At 42.9% G+C, this 25,882-nt stretch overlaps 2 protein-coding genes across 2 annotated transcripts; one reads left to right on the top strand and one right to left on the bottom strand.

The window, feature by feature from the left end:
• Nucleotides 1-1,374: 1,374 nt before the first annotated feature.
• On the top strand, nucleotides 1,375-11,588 carry LRRC59 (leucine rich repeat containing 59). Its single transcript, XM_056862931.1, has 7 exons — nucleotides 1,375-1,506; nucleotides 2,664-2,723; nucleotides 4,190-4,348; nucleotides 5,756-5,860; nucleotides 7,452-7,524; nucleotides 8,725-8,898; nucleotides 11,334-11,588. Exons 1-7 carry the CDS (start codon nucleotides 1,402-1,404, stop codon nucleotides 11,573-11,575), a joined length of 918 nt encoding a protein of 305 aa, XP_056718909.1. The 5' UTR covers nucleotides 1,375-1,401; the 3' UTR covers nucleotides 11,576-11,588.
• A 1,891-nt stretch (nucleotides 11,589-13,479) lies between these two features.
• On the bottom strand, nucleotides 13,480-21,989 carry EME1 (essential meiotic structure-specific endonuclease 1). Its single transcript, XM_056863432.1, has 8 exons — nucleotides 21,218-21,989; nucleotides 21,008-21,135; nucleotides 18,980-19,069; nucleotides 18,569-18,681; nucleotides 16,753-16,891; nucleotides 15,608-15,723; nucleotides 14,685-14,874; nucleotides 13,480-13,656 (listed from the first exon to the last, which is right to left on the bottom strand). Exons 1-8 carry the CDS (start codon nucleotides 21,987-21,989, stop codon nucleotides 13,480-13,482), a joined length of 1,725 nt encoding a protein of 574 aa, XP_056719410.1.
• Nucleotides 21,990-25,882: the final 3,893 nt, after the last annotated feature.

The following is a 25,882-nucleotide window of genomic DNA, read 5'->3' as shown; positions in this document are numbered from 1 at the left end:
GCCTCAGGGAGGATTTGGAACTACTCCGCGAGGGGTTCCCCCCCCCTTGACATAGTTTTTCCCAGCACCTGGACTGGCAGGAATCCAACAGGTGCGGACTTTCCCACTGTAGAGCAGCTGATGGCAGAGAAAGCATCTCCTGTTGAATTTTTGCATGTCACACTGTTGTTAAAGGCATTGAGCCTGTTGGGGAAGAAAAAGTGAGACGTTGCTTTACCAACAGGCATTTCTTTTTAAAAAAACTTCCTAACTGTATTCCAGCATAATGTCACATTCTAAAATGACCTGGGACAGGATTCCATAGACGTGACTGGGTGAGCTCAGTTAATGGCAGGAATCATTGATGTCGAAAGGAGCAGGTTAGGTGTTCACGGCAGTGGTGTCCCCAAATGGACTCCTTTATTGTTCCCTATATAACTATTTCATGCTTTGGTTGAAAATAAGATCCAGAGCTTGAGGATAGGACTGTTGTAAGAGGGACAAAACCTGTCCATCACCTTGACAATGTGTGAGTTGGCTTTTGCTGCAGGATGCGTTGTCACCCTATATTGCTCCTGGTGAGGCTTGTAATACACAGGCCCTTTTTTTCTGACATCGTAAGGATAGGTATATTGCTAGATACATGAAGGACAGTTCTATGAAACTGAGTATTGTGAATAGTGATAGGCAGATCGCAGCATGCTTGAGTTAGAGTAGGGTAAGCAATTACACGCAGTGCTAGAGAATGACTAGGAAAACTGTACACTTGTGCATAATTGTGCATAAAAGTTGTAAATTTGTGCATGATTTCATTCATAAGCCGCCAAACTCTCTTATTTGGTGACTGCAGCAGCAGCTCTGAGGGTGGGGAGAGGGAAGAATGATTCTTCACTCTCCCAGGCACAGAATGGGTTAATGCTGCTGTAGCAACATCCGAGGAGCTGGAGACCATAGGGAATTGATTTTTCTAGGGTTCTTGCCATCATTTGTAAAAAAAAGTGGTAGGCTTTTATGTTACAAAACCCTCCTGTACCACTAGTGTGAACTTTAGCAGATTTGGCAACAGTCCAAGAGCCATAATGACCTAATATTTTCCCTAGGAAACAGTCCTTCCACCATACAGCTAAGTTGGAGAGGGGGTAGTTCAAGGATTTTCTTGTCATATCAGTTGCTCAAAAAATTCCCATTGCTAACATGACAATTAGAAAAATAACTGTGACCAGGGTTTTTTTTTGCCGATGAGAAGCAGGTGCATTGCTTCATGACTGCTGCCACCCTTGTACTGTGAGAACTTATACATATTGACTCTGAAGTGTGTATAAGGAATTCTTGATTAACTAGAGCACACCTTTACTCTTTCTACCTTCTCAGGAGCACAAGCGTTAGTTAGCTGCTTGGACAAAATCTGCTTCGTTGAAGGTCATGGCAAAATCCGGAGGAAAAGGAGTGAATCTGAAGGACAAACTGGAAGGCAATGAGTTGGACTTAAGCTTGTGTGACTTGAATGAGGTGCCAGTTAAAGAGCTGGTTGGTATCCGTTTTCTTATGGAAATTAATACATGTCAAGAGATTGTGGGAATCTGTGCAGTATCTACGAATGTAATGGCTCTAGTAAGGTCTTGAATATACACCGAGAAGCTGGATAATATATCACAATTTTAGATTTACTTGTAAAACATAAGTGTATCTTGGTTCTTGTAGGTTATCCGGGCTGTGTAACCGTGGTCTTGGTATTTTCTTTCCTGACGTTTCGCCAGCAGCTGTGGCAGGCATCTTCAGAGGAGTAATACTGAAGGACAGTGTCTCTCAGTGTCAAGTGACACTTGAAAACCCTACGAGGTCGCCATAAGTCAACTGTGACTTGACAGTAAAAAAAGGAGAGGCAATATGTCAATTACTAATTCTTTTTAAATGTATGAAAAGGCCCTCTGGTGGAGTAGGGGGAATGGCAGCTATGGAGGGCTGAGGCAAGGAAAGTAGGAGAAACGTCAGGAAAGAAAATACCAAGACCACGGTTACACAGCCCGGATAACCTACAAGAACCAATGAACTCTGACCGTGAAAGCCTTCGACAATATAAGTGTATCTGTTTGAGGATAGGTATTCTTTTCGCCTCACAACTTGAAGAAAGGAACAGCCTTGAAATCTGTATAGTCTGTAGATTTTAGGGAACAGACTTGTCATAAAGGTAGGTTGATTTACCACTTTGTTTCCAAGGCATGTGCAAGTAATTGTAGTAGAAATATAACAAAAAGGAATCCTAGCCAAAATAGCGTATGTGCTGCTGCTGAGTTACCATTTTCTCTTGACCTCTGTAAGCAAATAGCTATTAACAAATTCTCTTTCTGGAATGGATAATGAACAGGTGAGCAGAAAAATTTGCTTAGCTTGGGCGGCCAGCTTTCAAAAGAACACAAGTTGCTTCTAACTCATTTGACAGATCTTGCAGCAGAAACACAAAATTGGCATAAATGGGGGGAACTGTGATCAAAATCAGCATTTGTAAAATATGATTTGTTGGCGGCTTTAAATATGAAGCTGCTTGAAAAGATTTATCTATGTTTGTTGCAAGTGAAGTATTCTGGAAACTCTTGTTGCTGGAAGTTTTCTTGGGCCCGTATTCAGACTTTACAAGTACTGCGGCTAGCTGATAGAGTTAATTTGGTTCATTGCTTCTCTTTCAGGCAGGGCTTCCAAAGGCTACTGTTTTGGACCTGTCCTGTAACAACCTCACCTCTTTACCAGTAAGTTGTAACCTTGCCCCTTTTACAGCCTTTTCATGTAGAAATAGTGTAAATAAAGCCTACTCAAGGTGGGAATGTTTTACTATAGGAAGTTGTAATTCTCATTCGGTTGTTGTGGCCTTAAAGGTTGATGTTGATCAGTGGCATATGGTGAGAAGTAGGTGCGGTACACCTAACTTTTTTTGGAGAATGAAGATATGCATGCCACCTATTCATGGCAGATCCTTTAATCTCAGGGTGGGTGGACAGCTACAATTGTGAGAGATTACAAGTCTGTCAATGGAAGATGTCGGAAAGTTAGCAATATTAAGGGGCTAATTGGTTCTTGTAGGTTATCCGGGCTGTGTAACCGTGGTCTTGGTATTTTCTTTCCTGACGTTTCTTCAGCAGCTGTGGCAGGCATCTTCAGAGGAGTAACACTGAAGGACAGTGTCTCTCAGTGTCAAGTGTGTAGGAAGAGTAATATATAGTCAGAAAGGGGTTGGGTTTGAGCAGAATCATTGTCCTTCAAAAAGTAACAAAGGTAATTTCACACATTAACAGATCACTTCAGGATACAATGGTTCCATATTAACATACCACACCCTCATTAGCACATTATCTTGATACTTACAGGACAATGGTTAGCACATTACCTTTGTTACTTTTTGCAGGACAATGATTCAGCTCAAACCCAACCCCTTTCTGACTATATATTACTCTTCCTACACACTTGACACTGAGAGACACTGTCCTTCAGTGTTACTCCTCTGAAGATGCCGGCCACAGCTGCTGGAGAAACGTCAGGAAAGAAAATACCAAGACCACGGTTACACAGCCCGGATAACCTACAAGAACCAATGAACTCTGACCGTGAAAGCCTTCGACAATATTAAGGGACTAAGTTGAGGAGAAACTTTGGTGTCAAAGTTTCTGGAATTGGACTGTGGATCCTTTCATTGGTAGCTACGGGACCTATGATTATCTTATTTTTGTATGACTAAAGGAAGCTCAATGTGTGTGTCCATTTTTCTCTTCCCTAGCGTGAGGGAAGTCACAATAGGAAGAGCCTGTCTTATGTAATTGTTGGGATGGACTGGTGAATCCTGGGTTCAAATTCCCACTCTGTCACAAAGCTTGGCAGTGCCAACCTGAGCATAGTTGCAGTCATCTGAGCCCATCAGCAGCAATGGATTTAGACGGGTGTAACTGTGCTTAGGATAGCACTGTTGGTGCCTTTGGGCTAGTCACCATCTCTCAGCCTAATCTACCTCACAAAGTTGCTGTGAGAATAAAATCGGGGAAACATGTAGGTTGCCCTGAGATTCTTGGAGGAAGGTTGGAAGTAAAAAAAAAAAAAACCTTGGAAAAGAGAGACCAGGGTATGTGGGCCTTTTTGTGTTTTCTTCTTGGTTCAGGTTTCTATATGTCTCAGCTTTTAGATAAGATGGTGGTTGAAATCTTTTCCCCTTGTATTTGGGTTCCAGTCAGACTTCTGCAGTTTAACCCACTTGGTGAAATTGGACCTGAGTAAAAATCAACTTCAGCAGCTGCCCACGGACTTTGGTCGTTTGGTTAACTTGCAACACCTAGACCTTCTGAACAATCGATTAGTTATCTTGCCAGTTAGTTTTGCACAACTCAAGGTAATTCACTTACTTTCCCTCCCAAAATTAAGTCTGGTCTTGGATTTCATCCTAGAACATACTTAAAATTATTCAAATGTTTATTTCTCTAGTGAAAATTGGTTTTCCTGGTGAATGTGGGTAGAAGTTCACATTCTAGCAGACATTTATAGCAGCCTTTGAGAAATCTTAGTAGCTCTGTTAAGTTCCTGTTCATATTTCCACATATGGAGAAATTAGATGGCTGTTTGTGATTTGATTCTTTAAGATTCCGTACCGTGAACTGCATTGTGATTTCTGTAGCCTTATCAATAGAGATAGCTAGTAAACACATAACATCTTCTTGCACAGGGGAATCACTTCCTAAGACTGGTCAGGTAGTTGTTATTTCTTAACTCATGATTTGTGGGTGGGGGGGAAAGGTGGTTCCCTTCCAAATTCTGTTTCCACACCCACTAAAAACTGAAATAACTTCTGAGTAAAGTTTTAAACAAACACATAATTTTTTAAAAAATTACTACTTTTATATTTCGGCCCCACTTTTAATTCATTATTGCCTCTCAAAGGAACTGTTGCATGAAACTCTGGCATTGGTTTAAGGGTCTGTGTCTCAAGTCCCTAACATGGCTCCCATGGGCACCATGGTACCCACCAATACCTTTCCTTGTGCCCACCAACTATTTTTAGAAAATGGGTGGGACCACTCTTGCCCAGCAGGTTTTCTGAGTGGCCACTGGAGATATGATTGGCAGTGCAGATAAAAATAACACTCTTTCAGCAGCAGCTGCCACCACAGTGTTGCTGGTATTCTCACTTCTCTTTCCCAGTGTATTTTTAAAATTATCCTCTTCTCTCCTGCGCTGTGGCTTCCTCTGCATGAGGGGCTTTGTCTCCTGCAGCAATGATTTTAGGGTTGCTTCCACCAAACTGTGTCAGAATTCAAAGGTGCCCACAGGCTCAAAAAGATTGGAGGCTTTGGTCTATATTTTGTAGTTCTGTTACTGACATTCCTTTGCTCTCACACTAATTTTAACTCTTTGGAGTGCTATTTTAAAAAAGTTATGCTCCATGCTGCTGTTGCTTTCGTCAACAAAAACTTTGGTAATGTATTATTCTTGCTAACGGGTTAACAGTTCCCTAGTAGGCATGTGTTTAGTAGCACTTGTCTTGTTATCTGCTGCCTCCATAGTAGAACTAAAGCCTCAAAAGCAGTTGTTTGTCCCACAGCATGAGCCTTGTCTAGAAAACTCTGGAAATAAGGGGTTAAGCCTAGTCTGTGAGATCGTGTCTCTAATGTAACCGTGCTTCTTAAGTTTGCTCTGGCCCTTTAAGTAGTAGTAATAGGATAAGTAATGGCTCCAAGGAATAAAACTTGGGAAATGCTGGCCATTGACTTTGTCTGGTCCTGTGTTTGTTCCTGTTCCACAGAACCTGAAGTGGCTGGATCTGAAAGACAACCCACTGGATCCCACACTGGCTAAGGTAGCTGGGGATTGCTTGGATGAAAAGCAGTGTAAACAGGCTGCTATTAGGGTAAGTTAAGCTGCTTAGCGTTTTCTTTTTATTTAGACACCTTCTTTTTGCCTTCATAGTATCTGTTGTTTCTTCAGGAAGCAGCTTGCACTTCTTCCATTGTGCCTGAACTCGAGTTCCAGCTAAGAGCACTTTCCAACTATTACTGACAGGGCCGTCAAAGGAGGGCAGGAAGCAGCCAGACATCTTTCCATCATTTTGAATTCAGCTCTGCTGAGAAGCCCTGATGAACGCTTTGCCTTTTGTAGTTGATTTCTGCCAGCCATCAGTTTTTGACTGAAAAGCGGGATCTGTCTATGATATTTTTATCCCAGCTATCCTTCCAGGTAGCTCAGGGAGACATACGTGTGTCCATTGTTATTCTTGTAACAAAAAGTACACATGAAGCTGCCCTATACTGAATCAGACCCTTGGTCCATCCAAGTCAGTACTGTCTACTCAGACCGGCAGCGGCTTTCCAGGGCCTCAGGCAGGGGCCTTTCACATCACTTACCTGCCTAGTCCCTTTAACTGGAGATGCCAGGGATTGAACCTGGGTCCTTCTGCATGCCAAGCAGATGCTCTACCACTGAACCACAGCCCCTCCCAAGTACTGCGAGGAAGGTTAGGCCGAGAGAGAATGGCCCAAGATTTCCCAGCATGTTTCAGTGACAGAGTGGGGATTTACTATTGCTGGATTTGTATCTATCGTATCCTAAGGCTTAATGTGAAGTAATTACATTATAATTATAAAACACAGAAAATGGTGCATTCAGTAGCTCATTGTGTGAATTTTCAGAGACGTTCCAAATTAATTTAGTTTGTTCCAGTGTGTGTTTGCTACAACGTATGTGTATATGTGATGGTCTTGGAAACACCCAATGACATTTCAGCGGTCACTCTAGAGAAATTTCATGCTGATAGAGTTGCAGAAGGGTAGATTGCCACTGGTCCTTAACCCCCTTGTTCAGGAGGATGTGTGCATGGATGTTAATCCTCATTAATGCTGCCGCTGGTCCTGCTTTTTCTTTTTTACTTTCTTTTGCTCTTTAAGATTCAAGAGCAAATATAGGGGAAATTGTATGGATGAAGTCCCTTGTTGAAGAGCCATGTATGAAAAAGTGACATTGCTAATGTTCAGGGTCCAGTTGAATTGTTAGCTTCATGGGAAGGAATCATTTCCCAGGACAAATTGGCTAGATGCCTGGGTTTTGCTTTTCCCCTTTTTGTAAAGTGTGACTTTGCTCACTTGCTTCATTCATCTGGAATTATTTGCTTTGCAGGCACCACTCCATATTTTTGTTCTCTCCTTGTGGGGCACTGTGCTCTGGATTGCGTAAGTTGCTCCATGTAGGTGGGAAGTCGATCTTGGGAGCTGGATGAGATATAGCCTTTGGTCTTCCAGCCCTTACTTTATTAAAGCAACCAGAGACACAGTTCTCCTTCAAGAATAGTTAGCCAAATTTACGGTTTCAGTACATCTTTCCTTAGTTAGTCCTGGGCGTCCTGAGCTAAAATTGCATCCCTGTTGCTACTTATGGCTGTCTTGTTTCTGTGCTTAAAACAACAATGAGAAAACAAATCTCATGTAATTTGTTTTTGGGCCTCAAAGGTTCTGCAGTATGTGAAATCTATCCAATCTGAGCTGGATCGTGAGAGGCAGCGAAAGCTACAAGCAGAGCGAGGTAAGCTTTAGTTAGCCAGCTCACTTTGTGGTGTGTAGGCTGCTTATAACCTTTGTGATATGTGACCTAAGAGCCGGTTTTCATCTTCAGAGGCATGGAAAATACTGTTTCAAATATACTATTCAAAATTCATATAGCAAAATGGATGAGAAGCAGACTGGAGATCTTTTGCCACGTTGGTTTGCAAAAAGAAAAGATGGTCCAATACTGGTAGCTTGCTTGGGAAAGGTTGTCAACTCCTAGCAATGGAGTAAAAACCAAAAAATGAAGAGGGTGAAATGCCACCATAGAAAAGGCTGCGTGTCTGGTCGCTATGCACCTTGCCTCAGATGCAGCCATTGAGCAGCCTTATATGAAAGCAGTCCTTACATTGTTTCCAGACCAAGGTAAGAACCTGCACGTACAACTGTATAGGAAGTCAGTGTGGTATACCAGCTAGAGCAGAGGTTCCCAAACTGTGCTCTGTGGAGCACTTGGTGCTCCGCAAAATATCTCCTAGTGCTCCATGAAGACATCGGAAGGAAAAATACTACTGTCATTTGGTTTAGGTGCTAGGTGAAAATTAGTGCTCCATGACTCAAAAAGTTTGGGAACCTCTGAGCTGGAGTATTGGGTAATGTTTTTTTATGTCATCAAGTTACAGCTGATTTATGGTGACCCCAAAGGGTTTTCAAGGCAAGAGACTTTCAGAAGTGGTTTGCCATTGCCTGCCACCGCATAGTAACTATAAAGTTCCTTGGTGGTCTCACATCCAAGTATTAACAAGGGCTGACTACTTAGTTTCCAAGGTCAAGCTAGCCAGGCCAGGCAACTGGCTAATGTACCGGGCTTAGGTACAGAAATTTCCACTTGACTGCAGAGTGTCTGGGTAACTTTGGAACAGTCACTTTCTCTCAGCCTTTTATTCCATCTCATGAGATTGTTGTGAGGGATATCCTAACCACTTTGGATGGAAAATGGGAAAAACATGTAATGCATAACAAATTGCTGGAATTTTTGTCAGGTGATATTCCCACAAGATCATTTTATTCTATGAGTATCAGCTGAGGGGTTTACTTAGTGGCATTTCTTTACTGGCCAAATGGCCCTGGAGATGATTTTTCTGTCATTCTCTAACAATCAGCATGATATGATGGGGGGTACTGATGGGAGCACTTTCTAAAATGAGTGAGGACACCTTGCGTTTGCTTCATTGCTTAGAACTAGAGAAGAGACGTGAAGCAGAGCAACGAGCAAGGGAGGCCCAAGAGCGGGAACTGAGGAAGAGGGAAAAGGCAGAGGAGAAGGAACGCAGGAGAAGGGAATATGATGCTCTGAAAGCTGCAAAGCAGGAAATAGATAAACATAGAAAGAAAGAAAATGGTGAGAATCCAAGTAAGTACAAAACTCTGTATGTGGTTAAACTATAAGGTTAGACAGAGTAACAAATAGATGAACATCATCTTCAATGTGTTTGTGAAAAGTTATTACATAATGTCTTGCTTCTTCGTGGGGAGATTAAAGCCAAGTTCACACATGCACGATTACATTGTGTGTATTTTTATAGCTGGTTTTAATGTTTTTGATCACCATTGGGGGTGGGTAGAAAGGTGGCATAAAAATATTTAAAACAAATAAATGGAAAGGCATGTGATGGCGGCGAAGTGGCAAAGTAAATTGTACCATTTCTGGCTGCTGGTGGAGGATCATATTTTGAAATGCTGATATGTCAAAAGAGATGTAGCAAGCAAGAGAAAGCAAGCAAAATGGGGAGGGGGCTTTCTTCCAGCTGTGCTATTTGCATAGAGGCTTGCTCACAAAGGAGTGACTCCACACTATCTTGAAATGCCTGATCTCATCCAAGTTTAATTCAATTGTCGTTTCACCTATAGCCCATAATCAAATTACAAAACAAATACAACTTTTAAAAGTAAAACCAGTGCAGTCATAAACAGTGATTTGGAACACAGAGCAACTTTGCACATCAGACAGGCTTACATTTGTCCAACTGACAGTTAATTCACTTCACTTATAGCCCGCCTTTCTTGATGAGACTCAAGAGTGATTACAAAATGTAAAAAATTTGATCAGACAGCATAAGACATCCAGCAATGCAAAGAAGGCATAAGGCATGAAGTTCCAGTGTAGAAAATGGGTTACAAAAGTAGAAGACGGTGCACATAAACATCACTAAATGCAGTTGTTTTTAGCTACTACAGCAACAGTGTACCCTACTTGCTGTCATTTGGAAGCAAGAAACAGATTCTTTGATCAATAGTTACAGCCCTGTAACTGCAGGGGAGAAACTTGTATAGGATGTCTAAATAAGTAACTCAGAATGGCCTCAGTGCTGCCATTAGTGCTATGCAGAGGTGTAGATTAAGGGGCACGAGGCCATCTCTCGGAAATCAAAGAAGGGTTGAGAGCCTGTGTAGATGAGCTGTTTTGAAACCTATGCCTGGTATTTAAGCATAACATAATGAGGCAATCCCAGTATAATTGGTTCTCATAGGTTATCCGGGCAGTGTAACCGTGGTCTTGATATTTTTTTTCCTGACGTTTCGCCAGCAGCTGTGGCCGGCATCTTCAGAGGAGTAACACTGAAAGACAGTGTCTCTCAGTGTCAAGTGTGTAGGAAGAGTAATATATAGTCAGAAAGGGGTTGGGTTTGAGCTGAATCACTGTCCTGCAAAAAGTAACAAAGGTAATGTGCTAACGAGGGTGTGGTATGTTAATATGGAACCATTGTATCCTGAAGTGATCTGTTAATGTGTGAAATCCAAAGCTAATCTGCATGGCTATTGTTGACTGTAGTCTTTGTTAGACTGGAGGTTTTCAAGACAGGAAGCCAAGCCTTATTCATTCTTAAACTCTCTTCTTTCCTGTTAAAGTTGTGCTGATGTTTATGAATTTCAGTCCCAGTATAAGCTAAAATATATGTCCCACTCAATATATCCGTCTTCCAGTTTTGAAGTAGATGTCCTGGAATAAATAATTGGTTAATAAAATGTAAATCTGAATTATTTGCACTAGCCTCAGATTCAGTGTGAGAATCCAAGTGGAAAAAAGCATAGCTTGACTAAATATTACATTTGTTCTGTTGTAATTAATGTTCAACATGTTCTATTTAAAAAAATTACTTAAGGCTGATAACATGCATAGGAAACCCTGAGTATGGGAAAAGACCATATGAAGCTGCCTTGTACTGAATCAGACTCTTGCCTTATCTTACCCACTATTGTTGACTGTAACTTGCAATGCTAATTGGGATCTTTTTTTAGCTGGAGTTGCTGGGAATCTTTTTGAGCAAAGCACGCTTTCCCCAAGTAATAAACACTTCAGTAAAATAATGAATTTTCTGTCCCCTGCGCTAGAGGGCAAGAACTCATTGTTGCTAAGCTTGAGAGACATCTGTCAGAAATAAGAATGGAGTGTCTGCATCCTTGGTTAACACTACTGATTAAGGTGTGGAAACCAAAATACATATTGTTTTCCCCTGCAGTGTGCCCAGTGCTGAAGGCTGATATGAAAGTAGCAGTCTTCTGCACTGTTACGATTTCTGTGTAATTCTAGTACCTACAGTGATCCATTGTTGAATAAATGGTTATGAATCCAACCTTCTCAGCAAAACCAGGATTTTCTAGCACTCAAGTTTAGTAGATGCCAGGTTCAGCTACCCTATCTGATGAACTTATCTTCTAATAATAGGATATATGCTCATATTCCATTAAGCTGATGACAGAGCTTCCTGATAAGGGGGTGGTTTCATTTTTATGCAGAACAGAATTTGATATTCGGTTCACTTATTTTTCTTTCTCCCCTTTTTAAAGAACTCTCAGTTTCCCATTCATCAAAGCAACATCAACACAAACGTTCTTGGTATGGGATCCTGCTGAAGATGCTGCTGTTCCTGCTGCTAAGCGCCCTCAGTACTTTGGCCATTTGCAACTTCACAGATCTGCAGCACAAGTCTGTGTGCCTCAGCGTCAACATGCTCTACGAAGACGCACTTGCCACTGTGCAGAGTCACAGAATCCTGCGGAACGTCCTGCAGCCAAACTCACAGCAGTGATGCTGGCTCAGCCCTGAAGAACTCCTTCAACTGTTTTCTATATCAGCACAGTCAGAATTCCTATGGAATTTTGCCCTGGTGAAAATTGCCTTTAGTCATTCAGCATTGGCTTTGGTGGCCTCCTTCAAGCAGAACAGAATCACTTGTCCAGTTCCCTTCCTGTGCAGCTGCTGCGGCTAATTAGAACTCGTTGCCATTTCCTCTCTCCATAGAAGAGCCTTTTCTATGTTGCAAGGAAATAAAGGGTTGCTTGCGTACAGGCCTAACATCTAGCCTTGTTCTGAGAGGTGGTCTGTTTGTCATCTCTTAAGAAAATGTTGTATATGTAGTCTTTAAATGTCGTAATGCTGTAGGGAACAAACACTATATGGGATGACTCAGTGACCCCATACAATGGAGAGTGGAATTGATGTGGTAAATGTTATCAATATATATTTTTACTCATAAACTGAAGTGTATGAATCAGAGGTGGAAGCTTGTTGTTTTTCCACACCATAGCCTCTAATCTAAACCCTTCATGCATATCATATTTGCCATAACCCTACCTTTCCCCAAACTGTTTTCTACCAAGGAAAATGGCCAAATAAGTTCCATCTTAGCAAAAAAATCATTTCACTGTTTAAAAACTGTTACTTTTTGAAATTCTGTTTGCATACACTTACTTAATGCTGGTACCCAACAAGATCCTTTTTATTAGTCTTAGAGCTTGAATTTGCATACACCTGGGAACATGATACAATTAATTATTCCTCAATCTGGAATGTCAGAGCCACCTGCTCAACGTTGTTTTCCTATGCTTGCAAGACAGTGAAGAATAAGCAAACCTTCCTTTGTCCATGGATGAAGATCCTAATAGGGCATATTTCTTTAAGTATAAAGGTTAATATGCCCTTTTAGAATCTTCATCCAAGGGCAGAGGGAACTTGCTTATCTTTTGCATGTCCCCAAGTGTCAAGCAAGCAAGCATAGGAAAACAAAGTTCTGCAGGCAACATTCTCAACCAAAATTGTCTAAGCACTTATCAGCTTTAGCCACATTTAAAAATTGCTGTTAGCTATCTGCCAAAGATATCTCCCTCTAAGCAGACTACTAAGATGCAAGTCCAATTGAAGTTAGTGAGACTTCAGGATAAACATGCACAGGATTTGAACAAGGCAAGGCCTTAAGAGACAACTAACAGGAAAGCAGCATAAGGGAGACACAGTGGAATCAGTGATATCTACGTTATCAAATTAAGCCAATACATACCCATTGTCAAGAAAGTCTTCAGAAAAGAAATACCCTCAAAGATTTAGCTTAATAAAATTCCTGTCCTACTCTATGTTGCTGTTACCCAAATTCCATAATCCATTGTGCCTTGAAGTATGATCAAACCTCTTGTCCAATATGCACTGATTATAGGTTGGGCTGTTGCAAACAAGAGTGTGCAGTTTAAGGCCTTATATAACCTATGGAATGAAAGGAGAATAATCCAGTTTGGTGGATAGGTTACTCTACGTTGAAACCAGAATGTGAATTCCAAATCATTCACAGACAGCTTAACTTTCGCAATTCTGCTTTGAGCTTACTACTGATAGTATGCGATAGCTATATACTGCTTGTGATTATATAGCAGTTTGTACAAGTACATTTGAGGTAACAGCTGCTTTTTCCAAAAAAAAAGTTTATTTGCAAGACTGCCACTATCACAAATGAAAGAAAAAGTTGTTGGAATGGACGAAGATAGATTTGGGATTGTTGGCTGAGAAGACTTCTGTAAAGACAGGAACAACAAGCAGGGACATTTCTCCTCTCCAGGCTCTAAGCAACTTTTATATTTTCAGAAATGTTTAATGCTTCCCGCCCCCACAAGAATAAAATGAATAGTTTGTACAGATACTCGGCTTTACGTCTATATTTTTGGTTCATCCAGTAACATCCAGTGAAAGGTTAGGATTATGGGAAGTCATCTGTAAGTAAATCCGTTTGGAGAGCTCCGGACCAACCCGCCTCGTAGTGGCAGTAACACCATCACCACGACGTACAGGTATTTCTGCAAGAAGATTCTGTCGCTCCCGTTCAGAGGGGGTGGTCCTGTAGGCCTAGATGTAACACAGACAAGGACTGGCTCACTGAAGGAATAAACTTATCATGTAGCAGTAGTCAAATTGACTATGAATTCTCATATTTTCCCAAATATGTAACCTAATTGCCTCACTGTTTAAGATGTAGCAGTTTCTGCATCACGACAGTAAAAGTGCAACCTAAACCAGTCTATTTGTCTACTTACCTACTCATAACCAAAGACTCACTTCCTAATTTCCACTCATGAGAGCAGTAAACAGCTGCGTAGGGAGGAGGTGATACGGCAGAAGGAAGTTTAGTCTGATATTAGGAATGCATTCCTAACTATTATAGTGTTTGAGTAGTGGAATAAACTATGTAGCAAGGTGATAGAATCTCTTTTTGGGAGAGTAAGCATGCACAAAAAAACGGATAGATATTTCACAGGGTGCTTTAGATACTAGATACTGTTCGTAGAATAAGTTCTAATTTTGTGATGAGCTGGATACCTGAAAATCATGAGATGCTGACATGTCTTTAAAAAACTCATGCATGCCTTCTAATAGGATCTGACCAAAGCCATTTTGAAGCCTAAGTAACACAGATCATAGATTGCCATCTACTACCTAGATCAGAGAAAGCAGAAGAGTCACTTTTCACTCCTGGTTCCATATGTACCTTGAAGTACTCTTGAGAAAGTCACAAATACCATCTCACAACTATGAAGGGATCTAGCATATATTTTCTCAGGCTTTGCCACCAGAACCATGCTAAAAGCAACATAAGACCAATACATTGGGCTAAGTCTCCATCAAGCAGTGCAAGTAACTTGCAACCCTATTATATTGTTCCAAGACTATGAATATTCCACATAAAAGAAGCTATACTAGACAAATGTGCATTTTTATTTTGCTTCCCAGAATTGGGTTCCCTATGTGGATTGTGGACTTTGTTGGATGTTTCAAAGCAGAATGAGAATTTCAACGTGCAAAACATGGCATGGTTCAGATGCCATATCTCAACATGAAATACTCATAACTATTCTTGTTGCAGCTGAATAGCTTACCTGTACAAGGAGCAGTGGAGAAGGGTATTTGGCCACGATGGCATTGGCCATCTCTAGACTGACTCGATTAAACTGCTGAAGCTGTCTCTTCCAGACTTGCAGCAGCCCCTTTCCAGAGCGGTCTACCTTTATACCTCCAATCCAGTCACCCTCCAAGCAGAAGGAAAAGCTGGTTTTATCCCGTTCTCTTCTGCAAAAGGTGCAAAGGAGAAATGCAATCTAATGAGCAAGGAAAGGCTATTCCAATGCAAACAAAGTATTTTAAACATGTGAAGACAGACTGAATGCGATAACCCAGTTCCAGGAGTGGTGTAGCAGGAACAGCCTTCTGAGTATCTACTACCAGGCAACTGTCTTTCCTGTAGTATTTGTATGCCTGAAAGCATACAGGAAATGCATTCAAGAGCCTCAGCCAATTGCAACTCACAGATCTATTTCAGACATGCAAGTGCTTCTCAAGTACTATAAAGAAGACACTCAACCTGCCCTGCAAACACAGGGACCTAACTTTTCTGTAACACGTGACATAACCTAAAGATGGTGCTGGTTCAGGCAGAGGCCTAGACATGGATGAAACAGAAGGTCTCGATGACATCAGAAGAGCTGGGAGAAAAGGTAGGAAAGTGTAAGAGGTCCTGGCAGGGGTCCACACAAGCTTCTTAAGCAATATCTGGCCCTAAGGTGGCAGCAGTGGCAAACTGAAGGTGTCAATAGAGAATTGCTGCACAGAGTACTTTACCTCAGGCTGTCCTGCAGACTTCCACTGAGGCCTCACTTCAAGAACCAGTGTTTCATGTTTCAGTAAAAGGCCTCGCACTGGAGACTGATGGTTCCATCTCCAGCAGCATCCCCTTAAATTGAGGCTGTTGACATATCCCCAGGAAAACACCCCGAGAAAAAATGCATCTTTATTTCTCACTCACTTGAATGGTGCTTCAGCTACAGCCTTGGTGAACATGCCGGCAAAATCGGCAAACTCCTTCCAGCTCTCGAGGACTCGAACCTGGATGCCCGTGTGAAGCTGTAGCCCTACTAAAGCCTGCAAATGCAAAAACTAAATGGTGAGCAAAGCAGCTTACCTTGGGAATATGGAACAATGTCACTACTGTACCCAAATCACCTCTTCAGTACACTAAACAGTCTTAACCATTCCCCTCACCTTACAAAAGTACATTTCCTGTAAGAAAGTGTAGTATCTAATATAAGATCAGGCAAACTGCTTTTCAAGGCTGGTTCTCCAATGTTCAAACAAACTGCCAGCCAGCCTGAATTATAATACTGACTGTCAGTCACAATACCTCAGTATTTAAAAGACTGCCTCCTCCTTTACAACTTTTGGTATCTGAAGAAGTGAGCTGTGGCTCATGAAAGCTCCTACTCTGCCAGAAATTTTGTTAGTCTTTTAAGGTGCAACTGGACTCTTGCTCTTTTCTACTACTAACCTTTGGGATGTCATCTCCCCAGAAGGCCCATTTGGCACCTCCATATTGTCATTTTGGTGCCAGGCCAGAACATTTCTCTCTACCCAGGCTTTTATTTTAACAGAGAACCAGTTTGCTATACTGGTTAGAGTGGCAGAGAATGTGAGACACCCAGGTTTGAATCCCCATGGCCATGGAAGCTGGCCAGGTGACCCCTGAGCCAGCCACTCTTGCTCAATCTAACCTATCTCACAGGGTTGCTGCAAGGATTAAATGCAAGAGGAAGGATGATGCTATAAGTCACTTTGGATCCCTTTGGGGGCAAAAAGCAGAGTACAAATTTCTAAAAAAAGAAAAGCTTTTATTGTTCATTACTGTACTTTGTTAGCCATCTTAGCAGCCTATACCTCTACTAAATAAGTAAATCAGCTGTGACCCACAATGTGGCTGGTTTCTTCAGCCACTGTGTCCTGCTATGCTCTCCAGCCATGGCACAGTTAGACCTTCGTGTGGGTTGGTAGGTACGAGGTCAAATGCCTGGCAGCTGAAGGGTATAATTCCCTGCAGAATTTTTTTGTGGGAGGAAACTTAACTACTGCAGAGATGTCCTGTAAAAAACCCAGGCCTACTGCTCCAAACTCACTCACTTCTTCCACATCCACTCTGGATAACTTTGGGGTCGGAATGGCCTTCCCTTTCCGATTCCTTTGTTTGCTCTGCTCCTGTGCCTCACTGCAGTTAGGTATGGCTTGCTGGAGACTTTTTTGTTGCTTCTGCTTGTGACAACTGAGAAGACAAAAACCTAAATTTATAGTCTGTTATGCCCAGAAAGGGGCAGAAGCACAGTGAGTGGCAGAACTACAAAGAAGTTCTCAGACAAGTTTGATTACCTCAGTAAGCGCACACACCCATGAGTGGCCAATAATGGATTTCTCCCCAGGAAAATATGCTCTGGGTTTGTACAATAGATCTTTTTATATGAAACAATGGGGAGGACTTACTGCATTTAGACTCATTTAGGCTAAAGTTGTAAAATTTCTAGAAATTTTGAAGCCCGGGGGGTGGGGGGTGAAGTATGAAAGTCAAATTTATTGAACTGCTTTAAACATAAAACACATTGTACTATTTTTCATATTTATGAAATTTAAAAGGATACATGCCTTAATTTTCTACAATAAAATATACAAATATAGCCAATTTCAGAAATAGAAAGAACTGCAGACTATACCCTATGCTACCTGAAGTACATATAACTTGTTTTTGGCTATCTGTGTGGCAAGCAAAATAATAGATGTTGAGAATAGTAAACAAAGATTGTGTAGTTTTATCCATATTGTATTTACATTTTGTCAGCTGCCCTGAGCCTGGCTTGCCAGGAAAGAGCGTGGTACAAATCAAATAAAATCCAAAAATAGTAAAAAACAAAACAAAAAAAACAATTGTGTAATTTGGACAGAAACAGTCTCACATGGCCATAAATAACGGTAGCAACATATCTAGACATCATCAAATATAAAAATTGAAAACTCTGAACTATTCAATACTGTATTATCTTCATACACATTATAGCATATGAACGGTGGACAAAATTAGTCACTGCTAAAGAAACAAATGCTTGAAAATATGTTGTATGTGTATATGTCTACAGTATGAGTGCACAGCAGATGGCCTGCATGTGGCCTGGCCAAACCATGTTGTGTTGCCTGCAGCCCCCTCCCATGAAGCTGGGGAAAGGAGAATGTTTCTAGCCCTCCCCCCACAGACTTCTTGCGTGTCTGCATTCCCTGGAGAATGGGCAAGTGAAAGCAACTTCCTGTGAGGGATGGTGACAAGCATCTCTCTCTCATCCATTGCTTCACTACTCCATACGCAGAGGCAGGAACGATAGCAGGTTGCAGCCAGGAGCCATCTCATACGCAAGATCAGCAATAATGACCACAGGAAACAACTTTACCAACCACAACCATTCTAAAACTGGCCCCAGAACACAACATACACTATGAAGGTGTGCTCAACCAGCTCTGCTTTGACAGCATCCTCTGCCCCCTAATACAATGCCACTTGGCTACATTGGGAAGTGATTCAATCTTTTAATTCTTCATTCTTGGGTCCTGTCTCCAACCTGCTCATTTATTCTTGACTTTTTTTTCCAGCCCATCTTAGCCTGAGAATTTAGGCCTAGTGAATGATGCAAATATAAAAATCTATTTATATGCCAAAGATTTGCTATCAAACATGGTTTCCCAATGACACAATGTAAGCTAGAGAGTATGGTCTGCCAGGAATTCATGCTGATAAAGCCATCGTTTCTAAAACAACAACAACATGCCAATAACACATCCTACTTTAGATGATAGCCGAGTGAGTTCAAAAGCAGGAAAGAACTATCCACCCTACAAAAACAAATCAATTAATTCCGGGGGGGGGGGGGGATCCATAATCTCTACAATAAACAATTCTAACCTGAAGTATTTTTCCAGTTCAACTACAGCCAGTGCCAGAGTTTTCCCAGGGATTTTCTTCTTTACATTAGCCACGAAACTCTGCAGAGTCACACCAGATCCTTCCACATTAACCTATTAAAAAAAGGAGACATTATACTTTTCAGGGCCAAGGCAAAATCCCATAACTCAACGAGATCCCTATAGTTATACATCGTCTCTGCAAGCAAAGCTACATCTAGGACTCACGATTCATTCAGACTCATAAACCAGTAAACATTTCACAGCTAAACAAAGCATTTAAAGTCTGTGATCCTTCTTCCAGGACTGTCAGAATAAACGTCTGCAGTTTTTCAGTATTGGGCTTTTTTTGCCAAAATGTACCATGAAACTTGTCATGAGCTAACTGGGCAGCAGCTAGAAGTGACCTCACCTGCTTATAGTGTTGGATCATGGGAACAAACTCTTCTAGGAGCATGAGAACAAGAATGTCAGGTTCTTCTATCCAGTTGTCTTCTTCAGCCTTAAGATACAAACACCACGGACCGAAGGAGAATAGAACACAATGAAAATACAAAGAAGAGTTCCATTTGCTGCATTGTTTATGGCATGCTATATCTTACAGCAAGTTTTGTTTGCATTGTTTTCTCATTCTGTAAGCCCTGACCTGGATGGCCCAGGCTAGCCTGATCTCGTCAGATCTCAGAAGCTAAGCAGGGTCAGCCCTGGTTAGTATTTGGATGGGAGACCACCAAGGAATACCAGGGCTGCTGTGCAGAGGAAGGCACTGGCAAACCACCTCTGTTAGTCTCTTGCCATGAAAACCCCAAAAAGGGGTCGCCATAAGTTGGCTGCGACTTGACGGCACTAACACACACACACAATCCTAGTCCTATCACATTTTTATTGGACATCTTATGTCTGATTGCATTGTGTTTATATTTTATAATCTGCCTCAAGTCTTAGTGAGAAAGGCAGACTATAAAATAAATAAAAATAATGGTAATTATCAGTGGAAAAACACTACTGCAATTACGGCAGAATATGGTCTGATGAATACATTTGAGTCCAGTAGCACCTTAGAGACCTTCATCAGACATGAGTAGGAACGTGACGAAGGGAAACTTTGACTCTCAAATGCTTATACCTTGAAAATCCTTTTGGTCTTTAAGGCGCTAGTGGACTCCAATCTAATTGTCCTAGAAGAAGAGTTGGTTTTTATATGCCAACTTTCTCTACCACTTAAGGGAGACTCAAAACGGCTTACAATCACCTTTCCTTCCCCTCCCCACAACAGACACCCTGTGAGGTAGGTGGGGTTCATGACTAGCCCAAGGTCACCCAGCTAGCTTTGTGTGTAGGAGTGGGGAAACAAATCCAGTTCACTAGATTAGCTCCGCCATTCATGTGGAAGAGTGAGGAATCAAACCCAGTTCTCCAGATCAGACTCCACCGCTCCAAACCACTACACCAGTTCTACTGCAGACCAACATGGCTACCTTCTGAAATTGGTCTAACAAAGAAAGCCAAATTCTTCATAGAATGCATCCTACTACTATGCAATACATCCATTAAACTTAAGTGATTGCAGCTGCAGAATAAAGTTGTCTGTCAAACTATATGAAGCAAAACTGGACTGTAAATAACATCCAACCTGAAGACTGTGGAATTTGCTTTACTTTGAGCAATTAGTGAGCAATCTGATAAGAAAATGGGGATCCAGAGAACTATTGCTACCTACTGAAACCGTCAGTGTCAGAATGCTATTCTGGAGCAATCCTCAAAAAATTTACCACTACCGTGTTTCCCCGAAAATAAGACATACCCATAAAATAAGCCGTAGCAGCATTTCTAAACATTTGCTTAATATAAGCCATACCCCGAAAATAAGGCACCCCGGGGCTGGTGTGGAGAAGACCAGGAGGAGCCCAGCTGAGCAGATGCAGTCTCCCGCAGCCACTTCAAAGGCCCGGCAACCAGCGCGCCTGGGCCTCTGGGGGCGGGACCAGAAGGGGGTGGTAAGGGGAGAACGGGAGCCGAGAAGGAGGACAGTTCTGATTCCCTCGGAATAAGACATCCCCTGAAAATAAGCCATAGTGTATCTGCTTGAGGAAAAATAAATATAAGACAGTGTCTTATTTTCGGGGAAACACGGTACCTGCATTACAGCTCGACTTTTATTTTGTTAGGTATAGAGCTACAATTTACAACAAGATGTAGTGATGAGGGAGGTAACTCTTGAGATATTTGCTCAGGTAACACAGAAGAGATTGCTGGGAAAGGGATGAACCATTTTGTGCATGTGTTGCAAGGATTAAAAGAAGAGAACCCTGAAACATATGCTTATTAAGATTTGTTAGTGCAACAAAGTCACCACAGGAATACCACCGACAGTTAACAGTCTGCCAACGTAGCCTTTTGTGCTAGAAATAGAAAGGGGGAAAGATCTGTGTTCCCCTACCTGAGCTAGTCCCGATTTCCTTCTCCACGTAATACTGCAAGGAACAGCTTGATTCTCTATGACGTAACTACAGTCCATGCACTGCAGAGTGGTAAGCACCTGTCCACCACCCTCTACCTGTAAAAGACCTAAAGCGGGGATAGAGGTCAGGAATCTGTAGGGAGGGTAAAAGGTTAACTCCTAACACAGCTAGGAATTAAAGGGCAATACCTGGATCCAGCACTACTTGAATGTGTTTCTGACACTCTTCTGGCCTCTGAGCCTTCCGCAAATTGGCAAGAGTCTTCTTCCTCTCTCTTTCCTGCTCCTGTAACCTCTTCCGACTTTCTTGATCTTTTCTCTTCTGAGCTTTGTCAAGCTCCTCCTGGCTGTGTTTTGTTTTTGTCGGAGGAGGGATGGACTTCAGGCTCATCTCAGCCATGCGGTGGCTTCCATTTTCTACGGAGCACTGAGAGAGACACACTGAAAGCTGGTTCACAGATTGTTTCTTAGGAACCCTAGGAGCCACTTCCTGGTCACTATCTGACAACTCCCAAGCATTTGGTGCAGCTCTTCTCCCAATGTCTGATGCTCTGGGCAGTGACTGCTCCCAGCAAGCAGCGGCTACTTGTTCATCATTTGAGTATAGCCTCTTGCTCCCAACCAAGTCTTGGTTTCTCGGTTCCTGGATTCTAGTAAATGAAGCCCCAACTGTAGAAGGCTTGGTGTTCGAAAGGTTCTTCCTGAGCCTTTCAGCCAAGGGCAATGGGCCCTCATCCTCTTCACTGTCACTGCTGAGTTCTGCCATTTTTTGCAGATGAGTAGCAGCTCCGGCTGAACCTTGTCTGCTACAGGACTTTTTCCATGCAGGAGATAGAGTGGATGAGTCCTCAGAATCCGAGCTGCAAAGGACAACTACTTCATCTCTTGGAGGTGGCTGCCTCTTTAGAAAAGAAACGATGGGTAGCTCCTCACCCTCACTGTCACCCACTTCTGGGAACATTGCGTATACCCTCATGCAATAAGCAGAGGGCAGTGAAACTAGGGAACATCTAAGGAAGGAAGGAAAAACAATTAAAGTCACTGGCAGCTGCAGGATAACTTTAGACAGGATGCCACAACCTTGACTTATCTACAGGAAAAGAAGAAGAGTTGGTTTTCATATGCCAACTTTCTCTACCACTTAAGGAAGCATCAAACCGGCTTACAATCACCTTCCCTTCCCTGCAACAGACACCCTGTAAAGTAAGTGGGGCTGAGAGAGCTATAAGAGAGCTGTGACTTGCCCAAGGTCTCCCAGCTGGCGTCATGCGTAGGAGTGGGGAAACCAACCCAGTTCACCAGATTAGCATCCGCTGCTCATGTGGAGGAGTGGGGAATCAAACCCGGTTCTTTAAATCAGTGTCCACCGCTCCGTACCACTGCTCTTAACCGCCACACCACACTGGCTCTCAAAGAATCTCCAGGCCAACATTTCTTGGGTTCTGTAATGCAGAATTTCCACTATATTAATCAACATGTCTTATAGAAAGATGCTGCCTATTATGGAAAATTACTAAAGAGCAATTATTTGCACAGGTTCGCTCTTCATGCAGGGCAGCAGACAGAAGGAAACCCACACAGTTACATACTGCATCCTTTAGAATGAGGATGACCCAAAATAAAGAACCAGATACATCACGTAGCTGTGTTTCAGAAGTTTCCAAGCCCCAGCAAAGCATACTAAGAACCTTGAACATGTGGTGCTATGTGCGCCCTGCTGAAGGGCTGGATTTCCTGCATTTTAATCGCAGAATTCATAGCATTCAGATCAACCCAATCCTTAGTGTAGGGCAAAGGTTCTAAAACATTTTAAAGCCGGACATTATTTCTAAGCTTACTCTTATTTTCTCAGAGCCATTTGTAAAGTAACTCCTTGGTACTTTCCCCCTTCCCTCCACCAAAAGGCAGTAATCTCACATCAGGTAACTTACCTGTTGCATGGTTGGTATTTATAAATGTATAACAGTACTGAACCCTATGCAAAAGAAACCCCAAATTTCCCCCATAGGGCTTATTATACCGACTACCCTATCCATTCTCTTCCCTCCTGACCCAACCCACTTTTGGGTCTTGACCCGCAGTTTGCAAACACGGGTGAACAGCCTCCTGGTGAACGGTGCTGCATTTCTACAAGCGCTGACTCCAGTCCGAGCCCGCTGAAATAATTCAAATGTCACTTGAAGCTAGGGCGTGGTTGGCCGCCTTTAAACTCCACCTTAAACTGTGCTTTAGCACTGAGGGGTTCCTAGCTTCTCTGAAGCATGACCCTTTTAAATCCTCATGGCAAAAAAAATCTTAGATGAGAAACTGTCGTCGTTGGGCTTCTCGCAGGATATGTTCTTAGATCTTGGGAAAACGGAGGCTTTTACCAAAATTTAAAAGCGCATTAAAGAGCTCGATTATAACAGCACTACGTTTCGCGCTCGTCGCGTCTGTTCATCCCAGTTCTTCGGAATACCCCCTCCACGTGGTCTGCCTGCCTCTACATTTTATCTGACAACTCCTCGTCTCTGTAGAGCTTTTTGCTTGGCTAGATTAACCCTTCTACGGGAACGCAGGGCAGAATTCTGAATATACCACACCCAGCTAGGACCTGTCCTTGCTCTTCTGGCTCTATCGATTCATTAGCTCACGCCCTCTAGGAATGCCGCTTTCACGAGGAACTTCGATCACGTTATATCTCTCCCCTTTTAACATATAAATCCAATGCCTCTGTGTCTGACATAATGCCTTTTTTACTAAGCGCCAGGGACCCCAAGGCTACACTGTCAGTGGCAAGATTGGTTCCAGTCCTTATATCCCTCCAACGCTAGATCCATGCTGCCCAAGATCAATGGATCAAGGAGCTTCTAAGGGATAAAAGGAAGGAAAAAAACTGGTCTCGGGCTGGGACAACCCTGCAGAGGAGGGCGCTGTTGATTCCCCCCCCCCCCGCGGAGAACATCTCAGAAGCCGTGGAAGGAAAGGGCTTCGTTTGCCCCCAGCACTCACCAAGCCTCAGACTGGGAACCCGGCTTGCAACGCGAGGGCTCCGGACCCGGCAAGGAAAAGGCCCTCTGGGCGCGTGCAGAGCGCCCCCGCGCTCACCAAGTCGCAGGCCCTCCCCGTTTAGAGACAGCCCTGCCCGTGAGGGAGCCCAGGCGCAGCACCGCCACCACGCAGCCTCCGCTCGAGGGGTCTCCAAAGCCGGCCCCTCCCCTCTGCTTCCGGTTCCGGTGGCAAGTGATCCTACGCTTTGCACCCTTTTAGGGCCATTGAAGTCAATAGGGCAAGAAGGGTATAATTCTGCTTATCGTTGACTGCTGGTCTATCCAGAGATGGGAAGGGTTTTTTTTTTTGGTGGGGGGGGGGGGATCTGTTCTGCTGCCTGTTGATATTAAGATAATTCCCAGTGGGTGGCCGTGTTAGTCTGTTTGCAGTAGTCGAAAAGGGCAAGAGTCCAGGAGCACCTTAAAGACTAACACAAATATTTTCTGGCAGGGTGTAGGAGCTTTCGTGAGCCACAGCTCACTTCTTCAGAGAAAAGGGCAAGAGTCCAGTAGCACCTTAAAGACTAACACAAATATTTTCTGGCAGGGGATGAGCTTTCGTGAGCCACAGCTCACTTCTTCAGAGAAAAGGGCAAGAGTCCAGCAGCCCCTTAAAGACTAACACAAATATTTTCTGGCAGGGTAGGAGCTTTCGTGAGCCACAGCTCACTTCTTCATATCTGTGGCTCACGAAAGCTCCTACCCTACCAGAAAATATTTGTGTTAGTCTTTAAGGGGCTACTGGACTCTTGCCCTTTTTGACTGTTGATATTAAGGTCTGGCAGTAGAGCGCAAAAGCCAGGTTCTGACTAACAAGAGGTTAAGAAAGATTTCACTGCAACCATGAGCAATGGGATGCTAACTGTTAGGCTAGAAAGGGAGGGGAGAGGTTAGCGAGAGGTGGAATCGAGGGACTTGTCTCTTCGTCCGTGCTGTTAACCTGAAATATATTTTCAGCTGAGCCCAGTGAGAAGCGTCCTTTGTGATGCAAAACCCTTCCCCAAAGAGCTAGGCTCATATAAGTCTAACAAGTACTCTTGCCCTTTCTGTATTCACTGGAACGCAACGGCTCATGGGCCGGTGCAGCAATTGCAGAAAAGGGGCCCGTGTGGGATGGGCTCCTTTGTGTCAACTTCTAGGTGTTGTACATCACAGCGGTTCTGCATTGTGTGCGCGTGCAGGAATTTTAATAACAGAGGTGCATCTCGAAAACAGCTCCAGTCCCTCAATAAAATATGAAAGATGCATGTATTATACATAGGTATGATAAATAAATTATACCTGTAGGATGTATATGTAGAAAAGAGCAAGAGTCCAGGAGCACCTTAAAGCAGGGGTGGGGAACGTCAGCCCGGGGGCCGTTTAAAGCCCGTGAAATTATTTGGTCTGGCCCTTTGTGGGTCCTGGCAGATCTCTAGCTCAGAAGGATCTAAGACTGGTGATCCGCCCCCTCCCGTGGACAGGAATAGCCTATTCAAGGCAGATGTGAGTTTGTTTTGCCAAGAAAAGGAACCTTCTTTCCCCCTTGCAGAAGAGTCATCAGCTATGGAGCTGCTAGGACCGCCCAAGAAACTGTGTTAACCCTTTGTGTTAACCCTTTGCCCACACGGGGGGGGGGTGTCATCTGGGGCATCTGCCTGCTTGGGGCTTGGTCGACTAATTTTTAAGTTGATAATTTTGTATGGCCCGCGAATGATGTTATAAATATCCAAATGGCCCTTGGCGGAAAAAAGGTTCCCCACCCCTGCCTTAAAGACTAACACAAATATGTTCTGGCAGGGGATGAGCTTTCGTGAGCCACAGCTCACTTCTTCAGATAGTAGAA

The sequence above is a fragment of the Euleptes europaea genome, chromosome 1 (assembly GCF_029931775.1).
Source record: "Euleptes europaea isolate rEulEur1 chromosome 1, rEulEur1.hap1, whole genome shotgun sequence".
NCBI classification, from domain to species: Eukaryota; Metazoa; Chordata; class Lepidosauria; order Squamata; family Sphaerodactylidae; genus Euleptes; species Euleptes europaea.
The sequence above is the reverse complement of the archived record's forward strand: the minus strand, read 5'-3'. Positions and strand labels throughout refer to the sequence as shown.

What these genes read in the sequence shown, in the direction of transcription:
- EME1 (XM_056863432.1), bottom strand. Translation starts at nt 21,989, where the DNA reads ATGTTCCCAGAAGTGGGTGACAGTGAGGGTGAGGAGCTACCCATCGTT. An exon ending in GGAAATCGGGACTAGCTCAG is followed by an intron (nt 19,070 to 21,007) that starts GTAGGGGAACAC and finishes TTGTATCTTAAG; the next exon opens with GCTGAAGAAGACAACTGGAT. An exon ending in CTCCACTGCTCCTTGTACAG is followed by an intron (nt 13,657 to 14,684) that starts GTAAGCTATTCA and finishes TGTTACATCTAG; the next exon opens with GCCTACAGGACCACCCCCTC.
- LRRC59 (XM_056862931.1), top strand. Translation starts at nt 1,402, where the DNA reads ATGGCAAAATCCGGAGGAAAAGGAGTGAATCTGAAGGACAAACTGGAA. An exon ending in AGGTGCCAGTTAAAGAGCTG is followed by an intron (nt 1,507 to 2,663) that starts GTTGGTATCCGT and finishes CTTCTCTTTCAG; the next exon opens with GCAGGGCTTCCAAAGGCTAC. An exon ending in ACAACCTCACCTCTTTACCA is followed by an intron (nt 2,724 to 4,189) that starts GTAAGTTGTAAC and finishes TTTGGGTTCCAG; the next exon opens with TCAGACTTCTGCAGTTTAAC.